We start from the raw sequence: 17,607 nt of genomic DNA on the forward strand, positions 1-17,607 counted from the left end.
CTTATTTTCTTGTTCGTGGTGAGTTGGGGTATGTCTCTGTACCAAGTTGCTTCCCCCAACCCCCACATACTGGTTCTTTTTCACCCCTCCCCCCCTTACCTTCCCTAACCCTCATTCCCCATTCTTCTTTCCTGAGTAACTCTTCATTCCTTGTATCTTTAAAACACCATTTCCTTAGAGAACCTTCCGGGACACCTCCACACTCCCCACTCCTTATTGATAGGGTCTTTATTAAAGCACTCTGCATTTTTTCCTTCATGACTTTAACAGTTTGTAACTGCCTATTTATTTTAGTTAATCTGTCTTTTATCCACGAACTGTGAGCTCTACCAGGAATGTTGTCTGTCTTGTTCTCTCTCCTTCCCTCAGTACCAACCCGTAGCAGGCATTAAATATTTAAGGAAAACAGTCACAATTCGTTCCTGATCTCTGCTTCAGAAAGGGATAGAGAACTGCCCCAATCACACAGGTTAGTGGTGGACTTGATCCCAAGCCTCCTTACTAGCGACCCAAAGACTCCATCCCCAGCTGACAAAAATCTTCCTTAACTACCCTCTACTATATTTTGAGCACCCCAAAATTCAGAAACAGAGGGAGTAGAGCAGTGTGAAGAACAGGAGATACATGATTTGGTCTGGTCTCTCACGTGGGCATGTGGTAAAGGCAGGCACTAGGGAATAACGACGTGGCAGAGTGGTTACAAGGCCCGACACAGCAAATGGACAGCTATTGTAGGCGGCTTAGGCTGGAAGGGCGGGAGAAGCCAGACCCGAGAGCCTGCGCAGGCGCAGTCAAGCAGCTCCACTCTCTCCCACCTCCGCCCCTCCGGTTCCGCTCTGGTCACAGGACTCCTAGAGCGTCAGCTGACCTCACGCTGCGTAAATCACGTGACCGTCGGGCCAGGCGCACTAGCAAGGCGCAGGCGCAGATTGTGGGCAGCAGGATCAGTTCACCTAAGGGCGGTTTGGGGCCGGTCGCTTGCCTCGGCTTCAGAGTTGCCGCCGTCATGGCAAGTCAGTCGCAGGGGATCCAGCAGTTGCTGCAGGCCGAGAAGCGGGCCGCCGAGAAGGTGGCCGAGGCCCGCAAGCGTGAGTTTCGGGGTGGGGCGGCCAGGCGTGGTGCGAGTTTTAGGAAGGCGGCTAGGCCGCGGGAGGCAGTGAGTAAATGAGGCCCGAAAAATTGCGGGGTGCGGTTGTGGTTGGAGTTGGGGGAGCTTGTGTGTTTCGAAACTCTCTGGGGTTGGAAGCCACGGTGTTGATAGTGAATCGGGCGTGGAGACAACGATGGGTTAACGTCCTGGGGGTCAAGAGGCGTAAGAAAGACGTTATATACAGACGGAACTTTGTCTTTCCACCCTAATTCTTAACTACTTTGGGGTGCTCAGTCTCAGTGAAGGAAGACACCATTGATACAGTCTTAATCTGGAGTCCTCTGTCTCTTCTCCCTCATTTGCCACCTTTAGTGTCAAAGTCGCCAAAGCTGGGGTGTCTCCCCACTTTCTTCCCCATCTCGACCTTCTGCGTGTTAGTCCAGTATGCAGTTTTTCAGAATCTCCCATAGTAATCTAACTCGCTTGTTACTTAAACTTTGTGTATGTGTGCGTCCAGTAGTGCCCGGTTCGTGAATTGGCTTCACCATCATGACATTCACAGTCCCAATAAAGGAAGCAGATGTTTAATGGGTGAAGGGCTAGATTTGAGAAATTCATGGTTGCTAAAGACTAGAACAGGTACATCTAATCTAGTCTGGGGCGTGGAAGAAGCTTTCTTACACTCCAGTCCATTATTCTCATTGCAGTTGATCATCCTTCTAAAATGCAAATAATGACTTCCCTACCATCTTACTGGCAAATGAATAATGGCCGCGGAGGAAGCTCTTACATTAGGCTCTCAGTTTTCTTCCCTTACCTCATTTTTAGGTATTTTGTAGCCGTAGTGAATAGCTGTGATTTCTTGAAGGCACCTTCATTTCTTTCACCTGGAAGCCTTTGTACATTTTGTTTTCTCAGCTTGGAAGAGCCTTTTCCCATTTTCATCCCCTTTGTTCTCTAACCCTTAGTCTTTTCAGACCTCAAAAATTTAGGCAGCAGTTTTTCCTGAAAGCCTCATCCTAGTCTAGAAGTCCCTTCCAAGTGCTTGCTTCTGTCATTGCAGTGCAGTGGCTCTGTCACTAGACTACACTAGAGAATAGGGACTGTGTCTGTTTTATGTGTCTAGTTTCCTATCTGATGAGAAAGGTGTTTCTATCTTTATTTTATATTTGGGAGAAATGAAGCTCAGGAAGAAATGGATTTGACCATACTCTGGGAAACAGCATAGTTGAGGCCAAGACCTTCTATCCCATGTAAGGCTAATATAAGAGGAATGTTGATCTCAGTAGTTCCTTGGTGTTTGTCCTGGTATTATGGCTTATATTCTGTACAGCAGCCAAGTAAATTTCAAGCATGGCTTTTCTATTTTCTCATTTAGGGGTCATATAATACTCTATTTCATAGGACAAGCTTTCTTTGAGGGTGCTAGGGATGGAAAGAAGCCTTTTCTTGCTCTGGTGACTGGAAAGTCCTGTGTTCTTTCCAGAATATTTCCAGTCATGTCCGTGATAGAGTATTTCCAGAATGACTTTTTAGAACTTGTTCCATGATGGGTCATTAAGAACAGAAATTGTATCTTGTGGGGAGGATGTGAGAGTATTTGGGGAAAGTGCAGGAAAAAAATACAAGATCAGACAAGTAAGTTTGCTTGTCTGGCCTAGAAAAAGTGCTACATACTTCCTTGCTGACTGTCTCTATGGTCACCTTCAAAGTACTGCCCTTGGGAAGCATGCACCAGTGCCAGCACCTGGTCCACCCTTTAAAGCAGTTTTAAAACTCCTTTTCTGGAATGGTGATCGGAGCTGTTGTATGAGGTCAGACAATTAAGTTTGAGAACTAATCCTAGAAAAAGTACATGTCAAATCCATTAAATGTAGACTGTAAATGTCTTAACACAATAATTAAGTGAGGTGAAGGCTGTGTTAACTAGTTTGATGTAAACATTCCAAATTGTATATAAAATCAGCACATTGTACCCCCTAAACGCATTAATGTATACAGTTATAATTTAATAAAAAAAAAGAAGAAGAAGAAAAAGTGCTTTGAAGGGTAGACTAGGCGCTGGTGCTGATGCATAGCTTCCCAAGGGGAGTACTTTAAAGGTGACTGTAGTGATATTCAGGAATGAGGTATGTAGCACTTTTTCTAGGATGCATTCTTAAACTTAATTGCCCAACCTTGTACTTGGAATACTTGCATGTTTAGAATAATTGTGCATGCCTTGAGGGGTAAGGGTCATGTTTTACACTTTCCTATATCCTGTCAAGCCTGGTGCAGGATTTTATATGTCTCAGGTAGCTATTACATATTTGGGGAATGAATTTGTTAAAGGGGTTAGTTTATGGCTGCTATGCATCTCAGAATTGTTAATATTTTAGGAACAGAAGTATTCAGAAGAGCTATAGTTTGAAAAAAATGATTGCCTTTCTTCATCTGTAATTATGGTTGACTTGGTCTATTAATGGGGAAGAGGCAGTATATAATGTAAAATTGTCCAACCCCCAAATTTCATGAAGTCATTGCTTTGGGCCTTAAAATTAAAAAAAAGTTTGTGTTATGGTTTATTTCATTGTGGGGAAACAAAACTCTGATCCTGTATGTAAGGCTCAAGAAAAACAAGATTCAAAAGATATTTGAGGGCGGCGCCTGTGGCTTAGTGGAGTAGGGCACCGGCCTCATATGCTGGAGGTGGCGGGTTCAAACCCAGCCCTGGCCAAAAAAAAAGAAAAGTTTGATTTACTATTTAAATATTTTTAGTTTCCAGAGAAACCTATCAAAATTGAAGATGTTTGATGAAAGGCAATGAATCATATTATTTTAAGTCATAAATTCAAGAAGCTATTGGAGTTGGGAGTGGTTTATTATGAAATCATGTTAAACTACTGCGTATGTTTGGTCTGTGAATGTTACTTGTGTATAGTTGGTTTGACTTGGAAATATAGAGTAAAGATTGGGGTAGAGGTGAGCAAAAGCTGATAGCAGTTGGCCTGAAATAATACTGGAGGAATATCAACTTGAGGTGCTTAGAGACCTGTTAATTGTTTTAAACTAGCCTCACAGAGTATTGATGTCATCAGGCCATTACAGGTCCAAAATACTGGTCTTAAATTAGAATGTGGAAGGCTAAATTCATTTTCACTCATCCAGATGGGCTCTGGACATTGATATACAATGAGGTATACCAAAGCTTACTATTAGATACAGGATGTTTTTTATGGTAATATAATTACGCAGGTTGATTGTCTAGGACACCCCCCCCCCCACACACACACACACTTTTCCATTTGGGTATCAATGAAGTTTGGTAAGCAGAGATTCAAAGCAAAGAGTTGTGTTGTGGTCTGTTTTCATAGAGGCTCTGACGAAACCTAGAGATTTTTTCTTGCTGTGTGTTGTGTTAAATTACTCTCTTGTAGAAACCAGAACACCCAGGTAGGTCACCTTGTCTCTCTCCTTGTGCAGTCTTAACCATTCAGTCCTCTCTCAGTACTCTCCATTCAGCGTGCCTTCCAGTCACCACTTTCCATTGCTTTCTTAGTGACAGGTGCTGAGTTTTAGTTTCCAGTGTTACATCATCTGTTTCATTAGTTACATTTTGGGTTGGTGTCCTTTGGGAGCCTATTAGCCTCCTTGCTAAGCTTCTAATCAGGGCTCCAGTTGTAGTTAGCAGCATACTTAGTTGTTTATTTCTTGAGAAGAGGAAGAATTCCCCAGGTGGCTAATGTTACCCCATTTTATAATGGTTCTTAGTATTTAAGATTGAGAGAATATTTTGACACATTCTACATTTCCCCCATCATTTTTATGGGCTATCGTTAGGGATGGTATTCTGGTTTATCTGGCCACTTCCTAGTTAAGTACAGCTTGTAGAAGGCAGGAACCTTTGTGTTGCCTCTGAACTCCCTCTTGCCCATGCACATCTCTTGGGACCGTGTCTCAATATTTTTTTTCTTTGTTTACTGTTTTGTACTGTTTTGTACTGTTTTGTACCATCTTGCTTTTCTCCTTGTGTTTTAACCACTTCCTGATGAAGCTCTCCTTTTTGAAAACAGGAAAGAACCGGAGGCTGAAGCAGGCCAAGGAAGAAGCTCAGGCTGAAATTGAACAGTACCGCCTGCAGAGGGAGAAAGAGTTCAAGGCCAAAGAAGCTGCGGTGGGGCCCCCTTTGTTTTTATTACTGCTTTAGCTTCCTGAGGCTCCTCCTCTTCCCAAGCTCTCAAAATATCCAGCATGGCTGAGAGATTCTGATTCTGGTAGAATTTTGAAAATTTTGTGATTGTTTGTTTAATTGGATGCTCAGGCTGAGTCTCGTAGGGTGATCAGTTTTTCCTACATTGAATCCTCATGTTCATTTATTCAGTCATTTAACAAATATCTGTTGAACGGTTAGCATGTGCCAGGCACAGTGCCAGATGGTGAGGATCAGCTCTGACTGGAAGTAGGCATGATCCCTGCCCTCATGGAGCTTAGCTTACTGTGTGGAGACTCAGACAATAAAATGCAAGTCATGAAAATCTACAGCTGTGACAGGGACAAACATAAATCAGACATAGTATATAGAGCAGTGGTTCAACCTTCCTGATGCCGTGACCCTTTAATACAGTTCCTCATGTAGTGGTGAACCCCAACCATAAAATTATTTTCGTTGCTACTGTAGCAGTACAGTAATAATTATGGTTGGGGTTCAGCACTACATGAGGAACTGTATTAAAGGGTCATGGCATCAGGAAGGTTGAGAACCACTGCTATAGAGTGACACTAGCCAGTCAGATAGGCAGTATTGCAGTACACATAGTAATATAAAATCAGATCACAGAGTGTGTAGAGGAAACAAGGCAAGTTCTGGAGAGAAGAAAGGATGGAGGAGGACTTCATAGAGAAGGAGAACTCCATCAGGATTCTTGGGTACAGATAACAGAAAAAACAATTTAAACTGGTTTAAGTGGAATTCATTGGCCTATATAATTAAAAACCCAAGTGAAAGCCTAGCTTTTCCTTGATTAAATAATGTGCTCAGTTCTCTTTCGTTCCTTCAGTTCTGCCTTTGGCTTTGTATGTTTCATTCTCAAATTCTGTGGCACCAAGCATACATGCTTCCAGGCCCAAGACCAGTGATTGAAGCACAGGCCTCCTTAGCGTTAAGTAGTAGGAGGTTTGACAGTCTTTGTATTTGGCAAGCACAGTGCTGTAAGTTGTCAAACTGCCCACAAAACAGTGTGTACTCTTGTGTCACAACAGCCTTCTCTTCATATTTTTTTGTTCTGTGCTGTAGTTATTTATCTAGGTGGTATCAATGGTGTACTGTAAAGTACAAGGTCTAGTCTTTGTAGAAATATTCTATTGTAACCTCCTCAATTTTTTTTTTTCTTTTTGAGACAGTCTCCAGCTGTCGCCCTGGGTAGAGTGCCGTGATGTCACAGGTCATAGCAGCCAACCCCCAACTCCTGGGCTTAAGCAATTTTCTTGCCTCAGCCTCCCAAGTAGCTGGGACTATAGGCACCCACCACAATGCTGGGCAATTTTTTGGTTGCAGTTGTCATTGTTTGGCAGGCCCAGGCTGGATTCGAACCTGTCAGCTCTGGTGTATGTGGCTGGCACCCTAGCTGCTTGAGTTACAGGGGCTGAGCCATTACCTCTTCAGTTCTTTTTTTTTTTTTAGACAGGACCCTCAAGCTGTCCCTGAGTAGAGTGCTATAGCATTACAACTCACAGCAACCTCCAACTCCTGGGCTCAAGTGAGTCTCCTGCTTTAGCCTCCCAAGTAGCTGGGACCACAGGCACCCACCACACCACCTGGCTATTTTTTGGTTGCAGCTGTCATTGTTGTTTGGTGGGCCTGGGCTGGATTTGAACCCACCACCTTGGGTGTACGTGGCTGGTGCCTTAGCCACTTGAGCCCCAGGTGCCGAGCCACCTCTTCAGTTCTTGATACAACTTACTAGAGTTTAGCGTATGGTTCATAGAACAAAGGTAGCTAGGCCATCCATCCCCATCACCCCCTGTGGTGATATGGATTTAAATATATGAGTTAGCAACCTTGCTATTGAGAAATGCCCAGAGTATTTCTATAATTTGAACAATGATAGTATAGTTTGAAGAGCCCTAAGTTTGAACTCAGAATATGTGGGTTTGAATCTTTGCAAGTTTACTTTGCTCTCTTTACCCTTGGTTTCCTACTCTGTACAGAGTGGAGTGATAAAGCTGAGTGCAGTGGGGTGCGCATGTCCCACCTACTTGAGAGGCTGAGGTGGGAAGATTGCTTGCGCCCAGGAGTTTAAGGCTAGTCTGGATAGCAGACTAGCATAGCATAGACTCCCAACTCTTAAAAAAAAGTGAAGTGATGGCTTTCTTGTAGGTTATTGTGAGGAATAAGCAATGAGAAAATGCTTTGTAAGCTAATGTTATACATATAATAAGGCAAGAGCAGGTTAGGTGGTAAAAAGGGTCAGACACAAAATGATATCTCCTGATCGTCATGGATCAGGTTCTAATAAAGTAGGCATAGCGGTTAACAAAACGGCAGCCATACTATGAAGACAGTGGAAAGTAAAAGAAAATTTGTCAGGGTGTTAAATTATGGATAGAAACTTGAGAGGTAAAACATGCAGACAGTAAGAAAAATTTAAGCAATAAAAAGGGGCAACAGTGAGAAAGTCTCCTCCTCACTCAGACCTGCAGTCCTCTTTGGCCAGTCACTGCTAACAGTTTTTCTAGGATATTTATATTCGAAAGAGCAGTTGTTATATATGCATAACACTGGTGAATCTACTGCTAAACGTGAGCTCAACATTAACCAGTATGGTGAAACTTCCTATATATATATATTTTTTTAATACCACGTATCTCCCCACTTTTAAAACCATACAAAATATGTTAACCACATTACTATTGTGTATCTTGCTTCCCCCCCATACTTCATATTTTACACGTAGCTTCTCATGTGTAGAAACACCATCATTTGTTTAACTGGTGCTCAGTTGTTGGGTCTTAATGTGATTCCAGTCTTTGGTTAGGGCTACACATTGGACTTCGGAGACATGTGAGCATGTGTCCCATTTCCACTGCTGTCTTTCCTAGCAATGGAAATGCTGTGCAGTTTACTTTTGGTAGTGGCTCTTAGTAACTCTGGTAGTACCTACTTCCCCATGTGCTCTTCAGGCATGAGGTTACATTGCCTACTAATTACTTACATTTATTGATGAACCTGGGTTTCTCCATAAGTCAGCAAGGAGCTTATGAAACATTCCTGACCAGCCTCACATCCTTCTGTGTCATTGCTCCCCCTTTCCAGGCACTGGGATGTCATGGCAGTTGCAGCAGTGAAGTGGAGAAGGAGACCCAGGAGAAGATGACCATCCTCCAGACCTACTTCCATCAGAACAGAGATGAAGTCTTGGATAACCTCTTGGCCTTTGTCTGTGACATCCGGCCAGAAATCCATGAAAACTACCGTATAAATGGATAGGAGAAGAAGAAAGGAAGGCCTGTTCCACGAGTTGGCATTTTAGATGCCCTCATGGAGTATGAAGCTTTAGCAAAGCTCGAGTTCTGTTCTTATGAAAAGCATTAAATTATTGCTGTATATTATCCTATAGTAGATCCCTTCACTTTTTGGAGAGCAAATCTGGCTTCTTTGTACAGATTTAGAACTTGTCTAAAGATTTCATCTTTTTACCTCATATTTCTTAGAAATTTAATATGCATATATTTGTTTTCTCATGCTTTTTAGCTCACTGTTGACTTTCTTAAGTATATTTACTTGGTCAGTATATATCAGTGTTGACTTTGTTAAATGCTAGTAAAACAAACAAAAACAACCTAATTCTTTAAAGAAAGAAAGGGATTAAGTAATTTTTTTCCCTAATGCTTTCTTGAAGGTCAGGGGCTTTATCTATGAAAAAGTAGTAAGTAGTTATTTGTAACCTGTGTGAAGCAGCTAGCCTGAAAATGTCCATTCTTGCTATTAGTTAGAATAAATAGACACTAATGTAATTGTTAGGGCTGCTTTTAGTTTCTGTTACTCAAAATTACTAGATGATAGAATTCAAGAACTTGTTACATGTTATTACCTGGTGTACTGATAATTATTTAAAAGTAAAGACTCTCATGATTTTTCTCCACTTCTGGTTCATCATTCTTGATACTGCAAAGTACACTTTGACCCACACGTTTTGTAGAACTTAGGAAATTAGCACATGTATCACATACATATTTGCATACATGATTAGAAAATGTTCATGATATAAGGAAATTGCTTGTGATTTTATAAGACAACTGACTTGAAAAACAAGGAGCAGTTTAGTCTTTAGTTGCCTTTTCTCTAGAACACCTTGTATTAAGGCAGCCTTGGGCAAGTTATCAAGCCCGTTTGCTTCCTGGCGGGCTAAATGATGTGTGTAATGCTTGTCGTATCTTCACACCATTGAATGTCCTCTGGCCTTCTGTTAGCTGAAAGTCTTTGGTTGCAAAATAATTTCTGGTAGAAGCAATTGAAAGAACATTATGGGATTTCTGTGCTTCATACAAGATAATAAGATGGTCAGTTCTGTGACAGGGTTATGTGCAAAGCAGCCTCCACAGAAACCAAAGAACAAGGCAGACAAATTCAGTTTGTTGAAATAGAGTGATTTATTGGGTGCACTTATAGGAAGAAGCATGGTCTTAGGGGGCCGCAAAATAGGTAGATGTCCATAGTTTTATTCTCAGACCCAGACCTTATGTGCCATAGGGAAAGGGTGTATATCCTCTGCAGAGACAAAGGCACCACCTCATAACAGACAAGAATACTGTTTGTGTCATGGCCTCTTAATTTGTGTGATAAAATCAAGGTTGCTTTGATCAGGAGCAGAATTTGTAATGAGTACATTACAAATGTACTAAGGATGGTAAAGTACCAATCAGGTATTCGTGGGACTAGGGTTCATCAGAAGTCAGCTTGTGGGTTAGCAGGCAAGACTGAGTCACTTGTCTCCACATGGTCTTTTAAAAACTGTTTATGTGACTTGGGATGGTTTGATCTCACTATACTTTAGTTATCATTCCATTTCTCTGCTCCTTTTTACAGTAGAATTCTTCAAAATTTATGAGCTTTTTTCCCTCCATTTTTTACGGTTAAGATACTCTAGGCTTGCTTTTCCACTGAAATTGTCAAGATCAGCAGTGATGTCCTGATTGAGAAATCCAGTCCTCTTCGTACTTGACCTTCAGTATTCTTTGACAGAATTGACCCTTCCTTCCCTGAACCACCACTTTTCTTGGTGGTATTTGCAGTGATGTGCTTCCTTCTCAGTCTCTTCCTGATTCCTCCTCACCATTTCACAAGGTTTTATTCTAGAACTTGTCTACGTATTTCCTTGGTGAAACCATTTCATGGCTTTACCATCTGTACTGAAGACCCGAGTTTACTTCTCTAACCCATTTCACCTGAATCCTGGTCATTGAATTGCTTACTTGATATTTTGACTTGCATGTCTGGTCAACATCTCTATCTCAACATGTCCCAGCTAACCCCCCCCCCACACACACACCCCCTGTTTTATGAAGACTTTTCTCTTGGTATTGCTAAGTGTAAGCAACTCTGCTAACTATAAATACAGATTTCCTAAACTTAGAGGAACATGAAAATACTTGAATTCACTGGATTAGGCTTTTAGCTTGGTTGCCACCAATATTTTTTCATTCTTGATTAATAGAGTTCTGCTTATTTATACGACTACTTGACCCTTAACCTTGAACCAAGCAGCATTATGTTAGTTGGGGGAAGCCAGCAAGATGGGAGTAGTTTGAAAGGGCTGAGATAATGGCCAGTTCAGAGGAAAAGACAAGACTTGAAAAGTAAAGCAGTTGGTGAGCAGGCAGAAAGGAACTTAAATGGTTTGAAGACTGGAATGCTAAAGTAAGTGAAGAAAAAGATTTGGCTGTGAGAGGGGTAGAGAGGCAGTGGTAGCTGATAGAGGAGGCAGTTTGAGGGAAGTAGTAAGTATTGGTGGGGAAGGAGGAAGAAGGAGAAACCGAGGTGTTCTGGGAGGAACCAGATCTCCAGGGATCTGGAGACCTTGAGTCCCAGTGCACAGGTGGAGGGCTGAGCTCTGTAATTCTCAAACTGATTGTTCCCTGGGAACTGGTGAGTGCTCAGACCCTGCCCAGGCCAGTTGAATCAATGTGGGGTGGAAGGACGGAAAGATGATTTTTGAAAAGCTCTCAATTTCTTGGGACGTGAGGGCACTTCCACTGTTGTCTGTTCTAAAGAATTAGCATCTTAACACTACCAAGGACAGTGAAGCAGATAGGTTGATCTGATGTGGAATGAAATGTAAGATAAATACATGCAGAACAATATGATTTGTTTAAATTTGACCATAAAAAAGGATATACACATCCTATACTTGTACCTTGTATGTACAGAATATATTTAGAAGAGAAATGTAATTGTGAATATCTCTGAGAATAGAGGGTCTGGGTTTCAATGGAAGGCCTTCATTCTGTATGCTTAATTTACTGCAGGGCTATTTAGCAGTGTCCCTGGTCAAGCTGGTAGAACCCTTTCAGTTGTGACAATTAAAAAATGTCTCCAGACATTGCCAAATAATCCCTGGGTGCCAAAACCACCCTCAGATTAGAATCACTGTTTTATAGTAACAATAAAAGAATTATTAAAAATAAAGCACTACATATGGTGCCTGGAATGTTCTATGTGCTCTGCAGAGGTTTCCTGATTTTTTAAATTTGCTGTCCTTTTCTCAGACTAATCATCCATGATTAGAAGTTTAATAATAGGTGTATTTGTCAGGATAGGCTCTGAAATTTCAGTGGCTTGATATTAAAAAGGTTTATTTCTTGCCAACTTTGATACAAGTTGGGTAACTTAAGGGCAGTGGTTCACTACAGGGAGTGTCTGATTCAGATTATAGTCCTTCCTCAGTATGCGCTGGGGATTCTTCCAGGACTGCCCATGTGTACCAAAACCTGCACATGCCCAAGTTTCCAAATCAGCTTTCTGTATGTGGGTTTAAGACCTGCAGGAGACTGTACCTGTATTTTTGATTTGGATTTATTTTAAAAATTCTCAGTTTGCTTTGTTTTTTAAAAAATCTGGGTATACATATAAGTGGACCCTCCAAGTTCAAAACTCCGTTGTTCAAGGGTCACCTGTACTTCCAGTTTGTGGTTCTACCATCTCAGCACATGGTTTCCAGGATTGCCGAGATAGGAAGAAAAACTTGGCAAACATGCAGCAACTCCAATTTACGTCAGTCCTGAAATGACATGTGACACTTGTAGTTAGGCCATTGGTCAGTGTGTCACATGAACCAATCTAACTACAAGGGAGACCAAGAAATAATAAGCCCCGGGTTATTACATGAGTAAAAGAATGTATCTGCTACAATTGCAAATATTAGCTTTCTACATCTCAGCGAGTTCTAAGAACTTTTTGCATTTACATTAATGCTCATAGCAACTCTCATGGGATATGAGGCAGAGAGGTTAAGGATGTGCAGTGCTAAAGACAAGACTTGTGGCTTTAGCATCTGTGTGCTTAACCACTCCATCCTTTTATTGCACTGCATAGGAAAAAAAATCACCTGGGTAACACAAAACCTTTGTGTATCTTACCATTGTGATTCTTTTACTTTTCTCATAAATTCTAGAATGATGCTCCTCGGTTGCTTTTCAGACAACTTTATGTCCTATGAACCTACTGCCTAGAGAGGCAGATGCCCCCAGTATTACTTGTTACAAGCACAGAAACTCTTCAAACATTCTATCTAATGCCATAGCTCAGATCTACTCAAGATTTCCCTGATGGAAGGCCACATAAGGTAGCTGCCATGGGTGGTGCGTAACCTTTGTAGGTAACATCTCATATGGTTTAACCAAAGAATTGCCACTCCTACTTTATGGATGGAGAGAAAATCCCTGTGAGGTTCTGAAAGGTGAAGTAGCTTGTCAGAGCCACACATGGAACCTCTGCTGCTAGTGAGGGAGGCCTGTTGTGTTCAAAGATGCAGCAGCCCTGCAGGTCTGGCATTGTAACCCTACTCCCATGGATGAGAACCCTAGAGGTTTACAGAATGTTCAAGGTCACAGAGCAAGGAAGTGACAGAACTGAAGTCAGGTCAGATCAGCCTTCAGGTGGCAAGAGAAAACGTCACTGCTCCACCTTCAGGTGTTCCCCCAGGATGCTGGTGCGAGGGGAATTCCGACTCCTGCAATCCCAGTAAAGCCAATAAAGCTGCTGGGCCTGGTAGAAGGAGGCCCAAAGAGAACATTCTGCATGTGCCAAATGTCCTGGCACATTTGGCCTTTCTTCCACTCAAGCCTGATGATATCAGAAGTTAACTGAAGCTGTTCAAAGGAAGGAAAGTACATGCTTTGATGAGTCTTCCATGTCCCTTGTTTTTTTGCTGCTTTTATTTTTTTTGCTTCTTCAGGGACAATCTGGCAGATCTCAGAGTGTTTTTCTCCTGTCAACTGACCTCACATCACTTAAGTGGCTCTGAAATTACTAAAAAAGTTTCTGCACAAGCAGGAAGTTCTGGTTTTACATTTCCCCCCACTTTCCAGGCAATAAATCTTAAGAGGCAAGCTAGGCAGAATTTTTTTTTTTTTTTTGACCAGAGGCTGGGTTTGAACCCATTACCTCCGGCATATGGGGCCAGTGCCCTACGCCTTTGAGCCACAGGCACTGCCCGGGAGCATATTCTTTATCAAAGGATTTGACCAGTGGTTTGGGGAGATCTGGAAGTTGCCAGATCATCATGTCAACATCTATCTGTGAAAAATGTTTTTTAAACGACACTGATTGGCTATTGGGTCAAATGTGAGTGAATTTAAAGGCATGACTTACTATGTTTGGGGGGATGATGGATGGGAATAAGTCTAGGGAACACAACCCCCTTTTTACTGCTTGAAAATAACTTACGAAGAGAACAGCGGCAGCATTCTAGAAGAGAAAGCTGCCACTGAAGATAAGGTTTGGAGAGAAGTAAGGAGGGTTATTCAGAGAGCATGTCTGGGTGGCTTTTAAAGATGAAAAGACTGGGCAGTGGAGCTCTCCCCTTAAAAGCCCAGTTACCTGCAGTTTCCCTTCCTTCCTCTCCCCAGCCAGGTGTGAGCTCCCCTTCTGGTGCTGCCCCATTTTATTCCCTCTGTCCCTGTCTCTGGCTCCTGTCTTTCTTTACATAGTGTAGAAAAAGACCCCTACCATCCCCAAGGGACTGTTGACCTTCCTGACAGGAATTCAGAGTATTTCTCTTCTGGTCTGACCCAGTTTCCTGACAAACAGCATGTGACTTGTCTTTCTGTCAGCATACCTCCTGCCTGGGACAGCTGTATGTTCAGTCAGAAGCTCTCACATGCTGTTGACCTATATCATGAGTATCTTGTAGGGGAGCCTATCATTTGGCCATGTGACTCCCAGGAGCGAAATGGACGTACCAGAGCCACTAGCGATGGAATGTTCTGTGGGACACACTTTTGGAGATTATTTTAAAAATAGCTCATATTTATTAACATCACTTTTATACTATGAACAATCCATGGTGCTTTACCCACATGATATAATTCTCCCACCATCTCTCTGATGTATTACTATTTGTATTTTACAAATTAGGAAACTAAGGCCCAGAAAGATAAAGTTAATTGCCCAAGGTCACTGGTAAAGGCTAGATTTGAAGCTGGGTCTGACTTTCTAGCCCGAATCGCTGTATGATTTCATTTGTCCAGGCCATGGGAATGTTTCAAGCAATATGTTTCTTTAAAAAGTTTAAGAAGTCAATGGATCTATATCTGGCAAACCAGCTCCCAAAAACAAGAACTGATTTTTTATCTTTTCCTTTTCACTTACTCATCCAGTGGTTCTGAGGCTCTCTGTACAATCTGGGGCAATGCCTTATGATTCTGCCAGGCTGAAAAGAAGTTCATTCTTTTACTTCACCCCAGTTGCCAAATAGCATTGGCAGCTAGCCCTCAGACGTGGGTCTGTAACCCTTGCAAACATAACAGGACAGATGGAGCAACTGCTGAGTAAGGGTAGCTTTGGCTGGGGTTTGTGGTTACTTGGCTTTATCTGTAGCTGAGGTTCTGATGATTTCATTCATATCTGCTTACTGACTACTTCAGATGCCTTTAACAAATACCCAGGCCAGGGTGCTGGGTGTCCAACAGAATAGAAAGGGCTCCCAGAAGAAGGGCCCTTTAGCTGAGATCTGAGAATGTAACAGGGACAAGGGGTGTGTGTGCAGGGGGTTGTGGATAACTTTGCAGATGGGGAGGATGGAACCCACTGAGAACTAGAAGGGAGAAAGATCAGGGGTATAACAAGATGTTCTTCATTTTTAGAGTGTAGAGTTTGTAGGGGGGTGAGTGGGTAAAGATTAGTCCAGAGTAGGACTGTAGATCCAACAAGCTATCATCGCTGACGCCTACTTTCCAGAAGACTTGATTAAATTCACTCTCCTTTATTGGATTTTACTGCCCTTTCTCCATCCTGCATCCCTACCCCATGCCACAGTGCCAGGACAGGTCTCACGCTGAAGTTTCTGAGATGCAAACTCATGATGCCTTGCTGTCAAAGAATGCTCAGTTTTACTGAGTTCTTAAGCACCTCATCATTTCATTTAATTCTTGCTATCTCTTCTAACTTGGGAGGTATTATTATTTGCTTTTTATAAATGAGGGAATTGAAGGTCAGAGAGTGAACTGAGATGTCCAAGGCCACAAACCAGTAAGTGGCAGGGCCTGGCTGGCCAGCTCTGAAGGCCCCTGTCTTCCGCACCTCCCTAGTATAAGAGACTGATGTGTCAACATCTAAGTTCATGCTGGAGTGACCAGCAATGAGAAGGAGAGTGACGGTGGCCTGGCAGAAATGGCAGGAGGACTACATCTGACTTTGTGGAGAAAGTGGTCTTCCCAGAGAGGTAGAGACTAGATGTGACAGCCATGGACCTGCTGTAGAATCCCTTTCAATATAAACCTTCTATAAGCATTTGTAAACCTCCAGTATCCCTTGGGGCTCTTGCTCCCATGGCCTCAATTTTTTTTTTTTTTTCAAAATTAGGGTCACTAACCCAGGGTCTTGAATGTATTGTTCGCTCTGGCCCAGGACAATGCCTGGCACTTAGCAGGCACCCAGGGTTGATTTGTTGATAAATAAATGAATGAACTTCATTTTTAGTAGCCTACTGTTCAGATTAATGTTTTTCAACCCTTTTTATCTCACAGCTCACTTGAACCTACAGTTAAACTTTAGTGGCACACTTAAATTCTGTTGATCAAAAAATAAAAAAGTAAAAAATAGATTTACTGTGCTTTGAACTTCTTTTGAAAATAATTTAATTAATGATCTTTAAAAATTTTCATGGCACACAGGTTGAAAATCACTGGCCTAGCTCCTCAATTGTCTGGTGAATTCAAACACCTGGATGGTAGCTGCAACTCAGGTTCTCAATTACTGCTGGCTGCACCCAAGCACTGTGTTTCTGTGGCCTGGCTGAGCATGCAGCCAGCTAAATAAGCCCTGTGGTCTGAGAGTCCCCAACAATTTGGTCATATCTGTTGAAATTAAAAATGCATGCATATTCTGATTCAGCAAGTCTACCTGTAGAGATGGAAGCTGTGGCGTGTGTGCGAGACATGGCTAGAAAGATCTCAGCAAGGCCTGTCAGCAAGAGTGGGAATCACCTTCATGTCCACTGAGAGAGGAATGAGTAAAAGAAGGTCCTTTTCTGCAACATATGGAAGTGTACGTGCCCCTTAATGGGAAATGAGGCAGAATGGAGTGTTCCAGCAGATGAATGCCTGGTACTTTGTTGAATGAAAAGGCAGAGTGTCCAACAAACACACCCGTACATGTGTACTCTACTGAAAAACACACCAGGCTAGTGCTTCCCTCAGGGAAAAGGGTACTTTGCATTGCAGAACCCTTGGAACTTAGGAGTGATGACGGTGGGGGTCGCAGGCAACAGCTAGTGACTTGTGGGTCTGGCAGTCGTGAACTCCGAGGAGCACTTACTACGTGTCTAGTAGCGAACACTTCGCACAGATTATCTCATTAAATCTTCAAGCGACCCCATGAAAAAAGTGTAATTATCTGTTTACATAAAGCGAAAGCACAGAGAGGTTAATAATTTACCAAAGATGACATATGAAGCAAGTGAGGCCTGGAATGAAGTCCAGGTAGTCTGATGCTCAAATCTATGCTCTTAATACGTGCAGCGCACACATAGTTCTTCATTGAAAACCAGTCCCTGAGAAACTTCTGGTCCCAAATATTGCCCAATCCAGCGATCAGGTGACTGTATGTCAGAGTGGGGACTAGCCCACACAGGTAAGGGCTCTCACCTGGGCCTGGTCACGGCGCCCGGGGGCCGGGCCCGCGCAGAGCCCGAGACACCAAGCCGGAGGCGTCTTCCGGCGTCCCCGGGGGCGCCCGGCTGATGAAACGCAGCCTGCAGCTCCGCTCCGGCGCGCCCCGAGAGGAGAGGTCCCTCCAGGCCGCGGGCGAGCCCCGCGCGGGG

The 17,607-nt window shown here is 42.8% G+C and overlaps 2 protein-coding genes across 3 annotated transcripts in view; both read left to right on the forward strand.

Moving 5' to 3' along the window:
* The first annotated feature begins 889 nt into the window (after nt 1-889).
* Nucleotides 890-9,210, forward strand: ATP6V1G1 (ATPase H+ transporting V1 subunit G1). Its single transcript, XM_012802419.2, has 3 exons — nt 890-1,088; nt 5,143-5,243; nt 8,382-9,210. Exons 1-3 carry the CDS (start codon nt 1,007-1,009, stop codon nt 8,553-8,555), a joined length of 357 nt encoding a protein of 118 aa, XP_012657873.1. The 5' UTR covers nt 890-1,006; the 3' UTR covers nt 8,556-9,210.
* Nucleotides 9,211-17,234: 8,024 nt separating this feature from the next.
* The window catches only part of TMEM268 (transmembrane protein 268), a 23,810-nt gene continuing 23,437 nt past the window's right edge, over nt 17,235-17,607 (forward strand). Inside the window, exon 1 of one of the 2 annotated variants that reach the window (XM_023510591.1) lies at nt 17,235-17,417. The gene's annotated coding sequence lies outside the window, so the exon portion shown is untranslated. The remainder of the gene's footprint in view (nt 17,418-17,607) is intronic. The other variant, XM_023510589.1, reaches the window with a different exon arrangement.

This window comes from Otolemur garnettii, unplaced genomic scaffold (assembly GCF_000181295.1).
Source record: "Otolemur garnettii isolate 467f Iridium unplaced genomic scaffold, OtoGar3 scaffold00014, whole genome shotgun sequence".
Taxonomy (NCBI): Eukaryota; Metazoa; Chordata; class Mammalia; order Primates; family Galagidae; genus Otolemur; species Otolemur garnettii.

Coding starts and splice junctions, on each gene's coding strand:
- ATP6V1G1 (XM_012802419.2), top strand. CDS start 1,007: ATGGCAAGTCAGTCGCAGGGGATCCAGCAGTTGCTGCAGGCCGAGAAG. Junction 1,089..5,142: donor GGTGGCCGAGGCCCGCAAGC/GTGAGTTTCGGG, acceptor TTTTGAAAACAG/GAAAGAACCGGAGGCTGAAG. Junction 5,244..8,381: donor TCAAGGCCAAAGAAGCTGCG/GTGGGGCCCCCT, acceptor CCCCCTTTCCAG/GCACTGGGATGTCATGGCAG.